The 14,753-nt window shown below is 39.4% G+C and overlaps 1 protein-coding gene across 3 annotated transcripts in view; it reads right to left on the bottom strand.

Annotated features, from left to right (window-relative positions):
* Positions 1 to 14,753, bottom strand: part of mtrr (5-methyltetrahydrofolate-homocysteine methyltransferase reductase) — a 29,899-nt gene that overhangs the window by 13,972 nt on the left and 1,174 nt on the right. For 2 of the 3 annotated variants that reach the window (XM_083936574.1, XM_083936573.1), the window contains exons 2-10: positions 14,453 to 14,597; positions 13,732 to 13,885; positions 13,462 to 13,579; positions 12,847 to 13,345; positions 12,600 to 12,737; positions 12,355 to 12,511; positions 12,112 to 12,200; positions 9,938 to 10,118; positions 4,518 to 4,560 (exon numbers count right to left, since the gene is read on the bottom strand). In XM_083936574.1, the coding sequence (XP_083792700.1) occupies positions 4,518 to 4,560; positions 9,938 to 10,118; positions 12,112 to 12,200; positions 12,355 to 12,511; positions 12,600 to 12,737; positions 12,847 to 13,345; positions 13,462 to 13,579; positions 13,732 to 13,885; positions 14,453 to 14,596 (1,523 nt within the window). In that variant the 5' untranslated portion in view covers position 14,597. The remainder of the gene's footprint in view (positions 1 to 4,517; positions 4,561 to 9,937; positions 10,119 to 12,111; positions 12,201 to 12,354; positions 12,512 to 12,599; positions 12,738 to 12,846; positions 13,346 to 13,461; positions 13,580 to 13,731; positions 13,886 to 14,452; positions 14,598 to 14,753) is intronic. The other variant, XM_083936575.1, reaches the window with a different exon arrangement.

The raw sequence follows: 14,753 nt of genomic DNA on the forward strand, positions 1-14,753 counted from the left end.
AGTGTTATATAATAAAAAGGTTTAAACTGACACAGTTGTCATTTTCTCTATTCTCGCCCTGTGCCCACGTTGTGTAGTTGTGTAGTTGTGTAAGGTAGCAAATGTACTTGCGCTCATCTGTGCGCCAATGGGTGTGTTGGTCTTAAAATGAGGTGTGGTCAGGTGCATTGTTGGCGCATTGGTATCTTAAGGCAGCAGAAATTGTTTGCACTGTTGACCGACAAAAACAGTCCAAAGTCAAAAGGTGCAGTTTTTTCCTGCTGGTTACAGAGTGTGTTAGTGATTTGCAGACTGCACTATCTCCGTGGTTAATCCACAGATCGGTCATGAAAGATAAACATTCTGATTAATAACGAATGGGTGAAATACATTGTTAATGAGGAAAATATTAATCCGATTCTCTGAAATGTGGACAAGCAGAGAGGAGAGCAGGGCTGCTCTCTGCTGTCTGCTTTTCTCCTCCTCCCCAGCTAAAGAGGATATCGGCGCATTTGCCCACATTCAGTTAAATGGAGACAGTGTGAGGAGGTGGAGGAACTGCTGCTTCACGCATGAGCACATCCGTTTCCTCAGCAGAAAACTGCTCGCTTCTCTCATTTTCTGAACCCGCTGTTTAAATAACATTGTGCCCACTGCAATTACACCCGGCTTTTGACGGGACTTGGAGACGACACACTGATTGTTTTTTGTTCATGTTATGCCCAAAACACACCCGTGACTAATGAAGAGACTTAATACAACCCCATGCGCCTTACTTGACTTACTATCGATTACTTTCAGCTAACTACTACTGCTGGGGGTCATCCCTATGTTCCCAGGGTCCTATTCTATAAAAAAAACTGACAGTGTAAGAGATCAGTAAGAGCTATCTTCACAGTTTAAATTGCAACAAAGGTTGGACTATTTTAAAGCGGTTTGAATGCTAAAAATCTGGATATTAATGTCTAAAGTAAAGAAAACTGTCTTGCCTGCAAATTTGAGGGCGTAGGTTTCAAGGGGAGGTATAACATCAATAGGTTATAAGCTGTAGGTGGATGATTTCGACATGGTGACCCAGGGGAAACGTTGAATATTTGACTTAAAGCATTGCTGTGAACATAACAACTGTGTGAAGATCTCCTTAACGTTTCATATCAAAAAGATATTGTGGCAGCGAGCATAGAACCATGGGAATATACTTCCCTTCAACTGTTTATCCATTACTTCTAGGTAACCATTTCAATTATGTATCCATTAATAACTAACCCTGCTATCATTAGTTAGTAATGGATTTATAGTTGTTAAAGTTGGCTGCCTATCTCATACCTTATCCATTACGTTAAGCTAACCATTTTCGATTTCTCTATTCTAAAAACTCTATCTTTCATGGACTCCCAATTAGGGCTGCAACTAATCCTTATTTACATTATCGATGAATCTGCCGATTATTTTCTTGATTACTCATTTGGACAATAAAATGTCAGGAAATAGTGAAAACGTCTCTTAAAGCCCAAGGTGATGTCTTTACAGTTTTTTTTGTCAGTTTTACTACGATATAAGAACAGATATAAGCGGGGAGGGACTGAAAACAGAATTTTCTGCCATTTTTGTATGAAAAGTTACTTTTCGATTAATCAATTATCAAAACAGCCGGAGATTATTTTCATCGGATTGACTAATCGATTACTCAATTAATCGCTGTAGCTCTACTCTCAGCAACAAGTGTTCCCACTGACTACTGGTTATAGGGAAGTACTGTGTAGTCAGCTTATTATAGCTGGTAGCTTAATGTATATAGCTTATACTAAAGACCAATATTACACCAACTTGTAATCCTGTTTTCTTTTCCTCCTTAACACAAACACATGGATTAGTTGAGCTACTCCACAATCTTTCCACATAACCCCTTGCAACCCCCTCGGATAAAAGTACTAGTTGGGAATAACTAATCTGACGTCTGCGTCATTCTAGATTAAAAAGCGAGTGGGGGAAAAAATGACTTCCTGTCTGTCTTCCTTCAATAATACTGCCTCTCCGTTCAAGTCTTCACTGCCAGCTGCAGAACTCTCACGCTCTTTCCTCCTTTACTCTCTAGTTCCTGTGGGCCACTAGAGACCTCTATTGACCACAGCATCAATAATGCAAGCCTCTAATGTCTCTGCACCATCTGATAAACTGCAGCCACCGTCTCTCCTGTCCGTTCCCTGTCTCTCTGCACAAACACACACAAACAGATCAGCTAAGTGAGGGAATAATGAGAAAGCAGAGAAGTTTTGACACTGTGTTAGATGTTGCTGTTCCACATGAACTTTAAAGTAAACGTAATGGGTACTATCTTAACAGGAAGAGCAAATCGATGACAGGCTAAGTGAGGCAACAAGAACGAACAATTTGGTCTTTTTAAACTAAGCACAACTAGCTAAAGTATGTATTGCTCATTAGGTAATTACATCTAAACAAAAGCACACATGACATGAACTAAAATGTTCAGGGTCTGACAACAGGAATCCATTAGAGACATACTTACACACATCAATAATAATAAATATCAATGTAAGGTCTATATACTGTATATTATGCATTCAGTCAATTGTTGTCTCTTTTAAAATAGCTTTTTGAGGTCTTGAAAAATCATGGAGCAAACCCCCTGATGTTGTAATAAACCCTGTCAAATGCCACATCATTTGAAAGCACAATCCACCACCACAGGAGTTGATCTCCAGTGGAAAAAAAATGCATTTTACTAACGTCATCATCGAAGTTGAGAAATTAGCAATATCATGACACATACATCATATAAATAAGGATAAAATATCTAGAACAGATTTCCAAATGAAGCTAGAGGGTTACAAGACCAAAATATGCATTAAACTATTGCTGAGCAGTATGACCAAAGATTAGTTTCACAATATCTTTTAAGATTCTGACGGTACATGATAATTATCAGGGATTTATTCGTGTGTGTTATTTTTGCTCGACCTTATTATAGATCCATTGTGACTTGTCAGGGGTACATAGAATACCAAAGTGTGATGTTTAGCGGTGTCATTTTGTAAATGTACAATTATTTTTACAAATAATGTGCAGCAAACTGTTGTGTGCTGTGGTGTTTTGCCAAGTTATAGCAGTAAAAAATAAAGGCTGAGTCCTTACCACAGCGGTCCAGGGTTTGATTCCAAACCACTGCCCTTTGCTGCAGGTCCTCCTGTCCCTCCACAAAGGCAAATAGCCCAAAAGGGGTCCACTCTCAACACACCTCTAGCTTGCCCCGACCTTAGCACTCTTTGCGACCAACAATATTATATATTTTCTGCTTATTGAAGAGTTTGAGTTATTGTTTCAGCTATGCACTGGTATGGCAGTATATGAAAAATTCATATCATACGGGATATTAAAACCAGTAAAGCGCTTCATCTGGTATACCGCCCAGCCCTATATAACCTAGATCTTTTCTTTTTACAACACCAACATAAAAATGACATCTCACTGTTAATCTTAAGCCTCTTTTCTGAGGCTAATGCATCCTATGAAGCATCTCAAAAATGACTTAAGTTGTAAATAATATGAGGGTGCCACGATGGTGTAGTGGTTTGCACTGTCGCCTTACAGCAAGAGGGTTCCCGGTTCTCCGCGTGTCTGCGTGGGTTCTCCCCGGGGTTCTCCAGGTTCCCCCACAGTCCAAAGACATGCAGGTGTTTGGTTAATTGGTGACTCTAAAGTGCCTGTAGGTGTGAATGCGAGCGTGAATGGCTGTCTGTCCGTGTGTCAGCCCTGCGACAGACTGGTGTCCTGTCCAGGGTGTACCCCACCTTGTGCCCGATGTGAGCTGGGATCGACTCCAGCGACCCCGCCTGGGATAAGTGGTTGCAGATGGATGTAAATCATATGACTTTTTATATGTACCTATGTAATATTCATCCTCTTTGTCAGTTTCTATTTGCAATCATGCTGCCTATTAGGCCCAACATGGTCTTGATTGTCTTTGTAATATATGCTTTATGATTTTCAGTCAAATTACAGTATATATTATTATTAAAAATACAATCAGGTTTGGAGCCAAGCAGCTGTGCCAGAGACTCCTGAGTAGAATTAATAAGGGGTACTTAAATTTTCTAAACAAATTAGCAGTGGGGAGCTCATACTTCTGTTGCAGTTGTGTAAATGATAAAATAGATCCATCTTCAAATAGAAGGCATGAATAAATAATTCTCTTAACGTGCTGTAATTAAAATATCATCACCATTACAAAAAATTTGTCATTATAATTCACAGCAAACACTGTTTAGAATCACTGGAAAAGTGGTCAGTTTCATGGGTTCTTTAACTCTTAAATTAGGCTATTAGTTGTATTTTGACAATTTCTTTATATGTACTTATTGTGCAGCTAGTAAACACCAGTAGAAATTAGGACAAATAAGACAGACATATGTACTAATGGATACTTACTCTTCCGTACACGTGATGTTACAGGAGCACATTTGTGCAGTTTCATGCAGTACAAAAATGGAACATCAATTCTTATTTTTCTGTCACCTCACCTGGCTGCTGAATAAGGCCTCGGCTGCAGTTTCGGCAAATGCTCTGAAAGGCAAGCACAACTGTCAATCATCCTGCTGTATCGCAAAGATTTTGTTACACAGACACCCATGACAGAGAGCAGACAAAATAAATGAAAGCCATCTCGGTGCATTGAGACGTCCAACCTACCAATCTATCCACAGGAACCCCCCCACCCGAGTCACAGATTTCTTTCTAGGACACACTTCTATATTTATGAAATTACAAACTCAGGGTTATAGAATCCCAAGTGTCCAGATGTGGAGTCAGTAGGAAACATATTGCTTATGCAGACCTTATTTCAATGCCAGCCATGAAGGTGCCCTCTTTTGGATAATATGTAGTGTGCATTGCAGCCGTGAAAATGCGTCATAGAAAAATCAGGAAAACTAAAGAGTAAGAAATAACTTCTTTTTACGCTCTAGCAACAAGGTTTGTCATTCGCTACGCTGTGACCTCCACCAACTGTCAGATGTGGCAAAAACAATGAGTGAGGGTTTGCGTGATGTGCTTGCTGTGTGTTCTCCTACATTTAATCTGCATCTCAGTGATAGAAGAACCTGGAAAAGTAAAGCCGCACCATATGTAACAGCTGAGGCCTTACAATAACACATTTCTCTGCTAAATTGCTTTGAAAGACAAACAGCTGGATTAAATCTGCTCTCCCCTCTCTTTTAGGATCTCTCTGACATCTAAACAGCTCAGGGTGTTAGCAAGACAGCTCTGCACTTTGACGTCCATTTCATCTCTTTGAGCTGGGAGTTCCTGATATTTTTTGGGGGGGGTTTAATGGTGATGCATGAAACACTTAAAAGTTTTGATAGGTTTTGAACAAAAACATTGGCCTTGCCCAAACCGCAGCCTTCTATTAAATCATCCATCTAGATTCCTTCAGATACTACAAAAAAACAGGCTCAAGGGCTAACACTTCATTTTTAGAGAGCACGTGGGCTAATTGACATATGGACTAAACTTACTGCATTCTTGTAAGATGATACGCTATGAATATGGTCTAGAAAATGATGTTGTTTATAACCTGTCTAAATAAGAAAGACCTTTGCGTGCCCAGTAGAGTTATGTTGTTTTAACTAGGCCGTATGTCAGTCTGGAATAAGAAAGGCAGAGTTGCGCACTGTGTCATCTCAATGGTAAAGAAAATGAATTTCATTTTGTTTGTTTTGTCAAAGACAGAGTTCATATACAAAACATTAAAGTTTCGCCAGTTACTTGGAGAAAGTCCGGGAGATGTTGAAAAAGCACTTTATCAGCATTCTTCTTAAGGTTTTACAAATACAATCTGCTTTTGTTATCGTATCTTTTAATTGACTTCTTGTTTTTATCTATTGTATATTCTTTTTTTGTCACCACTATGTTCCTTTCTGTTTCTTCTTGTCTTTTTGTGTAAATGTCAGTGAATATATCATACTGTACAGTGTCACATCACTTGTCAAAAATACCAAGAAACAAAGTAAAAAAAATAAAATAAAAATAGCATATTTTCTTTCTGCTATTTTGTGTGCAACTTGTTTGAAGTTTTGCACAAAAACGTCGTATTAGCAAGAATGTCGAAATATATGTTCTTTGTACATGTATTACCTGAAGATGTCTTGTCTTCAGCGGCGTCTTATAATCAATATGCTTGTACTGTAGGTGCGACTCAAAGAAATTATTTTAATAATTAGGACTCATTTGAAAAAATCATTCATCTTTTCAAGGTTTCTCAAAATAATGAACAAGGGAAAAAAAGCAGTTGTATTGTCTGTCACGGCTAGCAATTAACCCCCTGAAGGACGAGATCTGTTCAGACAAATCTTATGCACAACGTATCTAGCCATCCGTTCCATCAGCACCCACCAATGAAAACACACACCTCTCCATCAGACGGTGTATCATGTGCGTTAACACAATCCTCTGCAGCTGCACGGTGCTCTTGAGTTGCTGCTTTTCTATCAAAGAGTGACAGAATGTGTCCGAAACGGAGGACAATTAATCCATCATCTCACATCACTGCACCGTGATGATTCTGCTGCTAGATACAAAATGATATCTTTTAAAACCTCTGGCTGCAAAGCTGCCTTTTCCCTGCAGCGAGTTGCTGGAGGATACAGGAAAATATGTTTTTTTTTTTAAAAACTCTCTGTTCCAACAAACACAGTCCCAGGGTCCCCGCTATGTTTTCAGAAATGATCATTTTCAGGGGTATCATCGATCATACTGCGCAACAATATAATCTATTCCATCACAAAAGTCTCTCTGCACTGCAATTCATATGCAGAGGTGCCATTTTAGTGGGGAAAAATGAGATAGCAACGTGATTGAACATTTAAGTTATACTTCTTAAGATATATGGATAGTTTATTTGGCTGCAGATGGAATTGGGAAGGCTGTTGGCATTAAAGCATATAGACAAATTTCCCGTAGGGAAGATTTTTATAGTCTACAAATGCAAATTTTAAGTTACTTCTGAGGAATTCGATCTGCAAGATCATGTTTCTTTGAAAAACATGTAAAGGTTTTAAAATATGTTAAATTAATAAAGCGGACTTCATGTGATATGCAGAGCAGTCTTTGTGACAAGGAAACTTGTCTCTCTCCTCCTTTACTCTCCAGTTCCTATGTTTTTTCTGGAGAGAGGGGGAGCACTAGCCTTTTGGGATACAGACTAAGGTGTCAAACGTTTTAACACTTTTTCAATACCACGTGTTTGAAACAATACAATCCCCACATTTCATTGTATCAAAAGTACCAATTCTATTAAAAAAAAGCAGATCTACAGTCGTATTTTCAACCCAAGGCCGCACAGATGAGACAACAGTGAAGAAAATCGGCTGTGTTGGTTTGTGCTCTGTACCAGCACTTTTACACTAATCCTATTTGTGTGCTGAGGACTTTTTTCTTTTGCTGTGGTTTCGAAAGAGGTATCAGGTATTGTTGTTTTATACTAGTATTGTATTGAAGTTTCAATTCTGGTATTATAAAGCAAGGGTTCGACAGTAACTGGAAAGAGAACTGGCAACCAACTCTCGGCCTTTGGTTGCCATCTGTAGCAACCGCTTTTTAACATATAAAAAAATATAAACAGCAAAAATTAAACCCCAAATAAATACATTTTTAATATTCGTAATTGTTATCTTAATATTGATGTTTAAGTCAGTCACATCCCAAATTAAGAACCAGAACCAGAGTCAGATAACACTGCACATCAGTGTGTAAACGATGCATATGCATATGTTTTTAGAGACAATGGCGAGCTAAGTTGTCCGACAGTGGAAACGACAAAGAAAATCATTTTTGTTGGGTTGCTGTAAAGCTTTTATTCTTTTCTTACAATTTCATTATTAAGATGTTAACTACATAGTTAAACCTTAGTTACTCAAAATATTAAAGTGACTAAAAATGTCAACCATAGTTAGTTCAGTCCAGTTCACAATTAGCGAATGCCTGGTTGCCAGCAGTGTTGAGCCCTGTCAAGACACATTCACTTCACTTCCGTTTGCTTTACTGTCTTCAACAAGTCACATTAAAGCTAATCAAGCAAAAAATGAATAAAACTGCATCCTGGTACAATTTTATGTGAACCCTGCAGTAAGTAACATTGAAAAATATGCTCCTGAACAGCATTCAGCTCCCTGGGACAATAACCCAGGGAGCTGAGCTAAAGTTTTCATCTGACACACTGTGGGAAACAGTGAGGAGCAGGTATCTGTCTCAATTTATATCCAGCATTTATTTTTATACCCAGCCTGCACTTGGCCAAAGACATCAGGCTTAGATGCCGCTCTCCTCATTATTTACAGTTACTGTATAACAGCATATACTCTGATCAGCAAACACCTCCCCTTCGGTCTGGGTAATGAACCAAGAACAGTGTAAAAATGCAGCAGTGTGCTTTACAAAAGGACACACTGAGTCAGAGTTGACAATTAGCCTATAATCACAAGTGACCCTGCGCATTTGTGTCCTTGCAAACCTCAGTAAACAGCCCCCTGTCCCCAAAGTAACAGCTGTTGCCCTAAAGGGCCTCCAACACCGCATTTTTCACGAGGGTGCGATTGGTGCGGATCCCAATTTCTGCATCAGTTCACCACAGGAAATAAAAGGTGCTGTGGTTTGCAAATAGGCCAAAAATAACTGACATTGGGGAAGGCCAAGAGCTGTGACACAGCTGTTTTAGAGGACATCTCAAAGTGTATGTAAAGCTGTAGCCAACTAATTTCACTGTCTGGTAAGTTTCAGTCAAAGCTTATTAGATCTATACGGAATGACCAGCCAACTATCTAAATGGCTAGGGGGAAAATATTAGCTTTCTACCAATAGTTGGCTCAAAGAGTCAAAGGAGGGATGGTAAATACACCAGACAGCAGCAAAAAAGATCAATATTATTAGCAGGGAGGGATATCATGAATAAACTGAGAAATGATATCCTGACCTGCAGCTATAATACTACAGTTATATTCACAAAAATTGTGACAGAAAAAGCATACTGGAGTTACATGGACTTAAATTTGAAAAGGAAACAAGTGTTGATCCTTTAGGGGGCCCTCTGATGTTTGCTGTTTGACCATTCAGGATAATTAAATGCTCTCACAAAATCAGCCTCGAGACTGGGCTTGTAAATCTTGCTTTACTGGGACTACAGTGACCCCTACTGGAGGGAAACTATCCAGACAGACAAACCTGCATTAATACGTAAATAAAGATGGTGCTACAAACTCAACATAACCTTTGGTCTTTCAAAAGTGAAATAAACTGTTCTTTAGAAACTTATTCTATTAATATTTTGAACAGGTGCAGTCTATATCCAAATCTCATGTCAATCACTCCAATTCCCCCATTTGCTTTGGGCACCTGACATTTAATTAAACTTGCATCTATTATAATAAAAACAATATTATTTTACTATAATAAAAAAAATTTAAAAGCTGAAAAACTTAAAAATGTGACGGCATTGGTTAAATCTGATAAATTGAATTCATTTCTATTACTATTCGTTACCTATTTGAGATGTGACATGGAGAATAAATAAAAGGAAAAAAATGGATTAAAAGAAATAATAATAATGTGCTGTTTGATCAGATTTTGTACTCCAGAGTGGTTCTCACGTTTTGTAATAAATCTAGCAACTAGGACTCTGCAATAGCTCTTTTATATCGATATTGTGAAATGAGATTAGAGATCATCTTAGATTTTGGACATTGTTACAAGACAGAAAGGTTGTCATTTCCTGGTTTCAAAGGGTCCGTTACAATATTGGGATGCAACTTTCTGAACATACCTGACTGTTCTATTGTTTGCCTTTAACCACTTAAGTCATTATATCCACTAACACACGCACGCACGCACGCACGCACGCACGCACAATTATGGACAAGGAGAAGAATAGAGAACAGCGGGCACTGACCTATGAGGAGGCTGAGAGGAGGCGAGCAGGAGGGGAAGGCTGTGAGAAGCTCCAAGATACTGAGGCTCGGGTCTCTCACATAAAGGTTGTAGTCCGCGGCGCCTTGTTTACTGCAGAGCTCCTGCAGTCTCCTCTTCTGCAGGCCGTGCCCCGTATGCTCCACCAGCGCCCGGAGAAATGCCTGACAGACACGGAAATTGAATGTAAAAATCACTTGAAGCTGCTCTGTGGTCATGATTTTTTTACTTACATAAAATGGCAACTTAGTTTCAAAATGATTGTGAAGCTACTGAGAAATGAGCAGAGGCAAAGAGCATTCTCTAATCCAAATTCATCAAAAATCAATTAATGCAATCAATTATTATGTTAAATTTGCAGTAGACTGGCTGCTGTTGAACCGGTATTTCATCACTTATTGTTAATCTTTTTGCAGGCTGTGGTGCAAATAATTACAGGATTAAAAAAAAGGACCATAAAGAAACATTAAAATGCAACTCCTGAACAACTTTGGGAGTGACTTCACTTAATTACGGAACCATTAATCACTCTGTTACAGTAATCACAACTTCTGGATATCTGTCACGCCTAAGTGTTCTGTGTTATTTCAGTTATTCATTATATTTTGTGAGTGTATGTGGAGAGATTAGCACTGGAAGAATTATTATCCCTATCTTCCAATCCATCCTGTATAGAAAGCGTTTCAACACTATTTGACTAGTGTCAAAAATGACAGTTTTTGAATAGCTTCAGTAATAACAATCAAATGGGTCTCAGTGGAAATGGCAAGCCAAGAGATAATGTTGTTATGCATTCTGGGCAGTTATGCATATTATTGGGAATTGTAGTTATTAAGACGCTCCGGTGATTATCTTTCACTATCCTAAAAATCATTCAGTATAAAACTCATATGTGTTGTAACTGCTTTAGTAAATCAGATGAACTGCTTGGATTACACAGGCAGGTGTAGTAAAATAACAAAAGAAACTCTTACAGCCCTGTAAGTCTGTGTAGACACCTGATCCAATCCATTTTTATTAGGATTTTTTATAACAGAGCAGAAAACGACTGTGCGTGTCTTATACACCGTCGTGGACTGAACTGATGGTGGCTGTTACATTAGGATGTACTGTATCTTTCTGACACATTATCCATTTGATTTGGACAGTTTAACAGTTTCTACAATAATCTGCTTGGGCATCAGGAGTAATGTTTCCTCTTATATCTCTCAATTTATCATTCTGACAAAGCGATATCTTTTTGAATATCGCATCTTTTTTTTCTATGTTAGTATGCAGTATGCCATCACCATATAGATAATATTGTGCCATACAGTATGTGCTGTGTCATTTTGCGCTGCATGCTGAGCAATACTTAAAATGATTTTTACAAAATTGTCTTGTCATTCAGTGTGTTGTTTACAAAGAACAGCACACTAACGATTCAGCTCATGCCAGAGGAATCGGAGCGGTTTTCATTTTGGTTAGAGTAGGTTTTCATTTAACAATGAATTAACTTGTGCTTGTGCTAATTTACATGACAGCTGGAAATTAGAATACAAGTGCAGGAAGTTTCAAAAGTTAGCTACAGTCACTACAGCAATGGTGTTTCAAAGAATGTTGCAAATGTCAGAGAATCAGGGGAGACTTCTGCCCCGCACACACATCCCCGGGCAAAAGCTAGGCACTGCCAAAGCTCAAGTCTGTGTCCATTTGACCTTTCCATATGCCAGCTGTGATCACTTCCATTTCCACAGAAGACCAGGCAAATTTAATCATTATTTCAGCCTATGACCCACACTTCGTGAATTCAATCGAGCCTGAGCTTTACAAACCAAAAGATGAACCGATGCAAATCTTTTGGGTCCAGACCCGGGGCTGACATTTTGACTATCTGAGTACCCATGTGCCTGTTCAGTAAGTAAATCATAAAAAAATGGGGACATCTGTGTCAAAATATAAATGCACATATACTATCCTTTTTTCTCCAAGCTTTGACAACACAAATAAAAGCAGTGTGCTCTAGCTGGAGAGAAAAAAAATGACACTTAAAACATGTCCTTCTTCTTATTTTGCTGATATCCTCCTTGTTGTTTTAGTGTGTCACATTAGAAAATGGCTTGGCCAATACAGTTTACAAATAAAGTTACTGTAGAGCAATGTCTGGACATTCAGTACCTTCTTTGGAACACTTCTGATCTCTAGGCACCATGTGAGCAGGTACAGCAGAGAAAGGTTGTGGGATACGTAGGATGGCACCTGGGCACCTACAGCCAGGGAGGAAAGAACATTTGGGAATTATTATTGGTATGAAAGTCCCAAAGATAAGAATCTTTCTATTGTTTTGTCAGTGCTATGTCCTCTTTGGTAATTCCGATACATTGGGTACATGCTAAAAATCATTTGACAGGAAGACGTTACCTTTTTTATTAGTGTCTTTGCGAAGAGAAATGTGTACTCTGTGGTTCCTCTGGTCATGAAGGCCCAATCTGTGGAGCATGTCCTCCACCTCGGTGGTCCTGTTCGGGCAGAACACATCGAACGAATCCCCCGGCTGATAGGTCATCATGGAGTGAGCCTAAGAATAACAAAGAAGCACCCAAAGTCCAAACTGCAATCTAAAATTCAAGTAATGCTTCGGTTTTAGATTTGTTTACTAAAATGACCATTATTCTGTCCATTACGCTTACAGAGATGTCAAGCTCTAAGAGAAGGGACATCTTGATTGAATCTCCTCTTGTCAGCTGAACAGCCCTGGATATGGGAACCTCATGGAGAGTCTCTTTGTTTAACGGTCCGACAATCTGAAAGAAAACATTTATGAGACGAGAGGAGAAATATGGCACAAATACTGGTTTTATCAGCAGCAGCAGCAGCAGCAGCAGCAGCATCATCATCATCATCATTCCTCACCTGTTCCACTGTGTTAAACTCCTGCAGAGTAACATTGAGGTAGGGAGGAGGCAGAGCAGGAACATTAAGAGAGGACTCCGACAGCGGTGGCAGGGAACGTGTCAGTGAGGCTGCCAATGCAACATGGGGAACTCCAACATCCCCGCTCTGTATCTCAGGTGCTGATGTGGAAACACTGGCAGAACCACAAGACTGGGATGCCAACCCGGGGCTCCCTGCAGAAAAAGCTGGCCTGAGATCAGAAGCAACAGTCTGTGTAGCAGAGGATGAAGATGAAAAAGCAGTTTCTGCAGATGCTCTGATGGACTCGCAGTTTTGTGGGTCAGATATGCTCAAGAGGTTTAGTTGGACATCGGCTATGGGTGAATCAGGGGTTTTCTTTGGTGAATCCCCTGCTTCCTCGTTCAAGTAACCATTCCTATCAGAAGCCATTGTTGATAACGCTCCTTTGATTGCTTTCCACAGCCCTTCGAGCCAGGGATCCACAACCACCTCCAGCCTGGAGAGAACAAAGCCCACAAATGTGTATACAGCAGCGTGACAAAAAAGAGAAAGAGATCGGGTAGGTTGAAGCCAAAGGGTGAGAGATTTGGATGTACATACTGCAGGACTTACCCTACACCATCATCTGCATATCCCGTCGCATAGAACTGTTTTGCTCCAAGTTCCTGAAGACGGCGCTCAATTGTCTTCCCACAGTTGCAGAAATTTGCATAATTTGTGTCTCCTAAAGCTGGGGCAGACAGAGGGAAATAGATTAAGACTTCTCAAGCTGCTCAGAAAGTAAACACTGCATTAAGGATTTACACATATGTTTTTGCAAATCATGTTCCCCCATATTAACAGATGGAAAAAAATACCTCAGACATATATCATAGAATTTACCTAAAAGTGCATAGCAAAGGTGTTTATAGTGGTCAGTGGAGAGGGTCTTCTTCTTGATGCACTTTACAAATTGGAGGGCATTGTCTGGCGGTTCCCCGTCTCCAGTAGTAGACACAATAAAGACCACTGGGGCATTCTCCTTCTCCAAATTGTACTGGAACCAGTTATATGATTAATCAGTGAGTGGGGTTCCAATTCAGCAAAAAACTCACAAAATCATCAGGCAACAATCATATTTACTAAGATAGAAGATGGAAGAATAGAGAATAGAATTGTCTTTATTGTCATTGTACCGGTACAACAAAATTTACAGTTCAATCCCTTAAAGTGCATAAATAATTTAACATTTAAAGCACCAAAAAGAGTAGGCTAGACCTTTAAAAGACACATTTTAAACGACAAGCTTACACACCAACACGCAAACACACACACACACACACACACACACACACAAGCACACACCGTAGCAGCTCAAGGAGACAAAAAAAACAATACATTGCACAGACCCTGAGCATCATGTACCATCATGGGTAAAGGTATTTGCAGTGTTAAGCACTGTTATAGCTTTTGGATAAAAACTGTTCTTAAGTCTATTAGTCCGAGCATTTAGAGACCTAGACTTAAGACATTATTGATGTGTTATTATGTGTCAGCCCTGCAGTAGAAGAGGGGCTTCAACAGCCCTGCTTTAAATAAAGCGCTTATAATGTGCAATAGTTACCTTCTCATTGTGGTTCAAGCAGCTAAGCTCAGCAACCAGCCCATGCTCCTCTGCCACCTCAGCTATTCCTTCTGCTAGGGACTCGGCTTGGCCCTTCTGAGACCCGTAGAGCACCACAAACCGAGGCTTCGATTCACAGGGCATACTAGAGAATCCAGAAAAAAAACATCATTTGGAGGCTTAAATATTCCTGAATGAAACATTTCTTAATAGACCTTTTTTTCACAGTTTTGAAGTATCATAGCAGGAAAGGCAGCACAAGTGGTACTAATAACATTAACCACAGCTGTGTTTAGTTCAA

Source organism: Echiichthys vipera, assembly GCF_963691815.1.
Source record: "Echiichthys vipera genome assembly, chromosome: 21".
Classification (NCBI taxonomy): Eukaryota; Metazoa; Chordata; class Actinopteri; order Perciformes; family Trachinidae; genus Echiichthys; species Echiichthys vipera.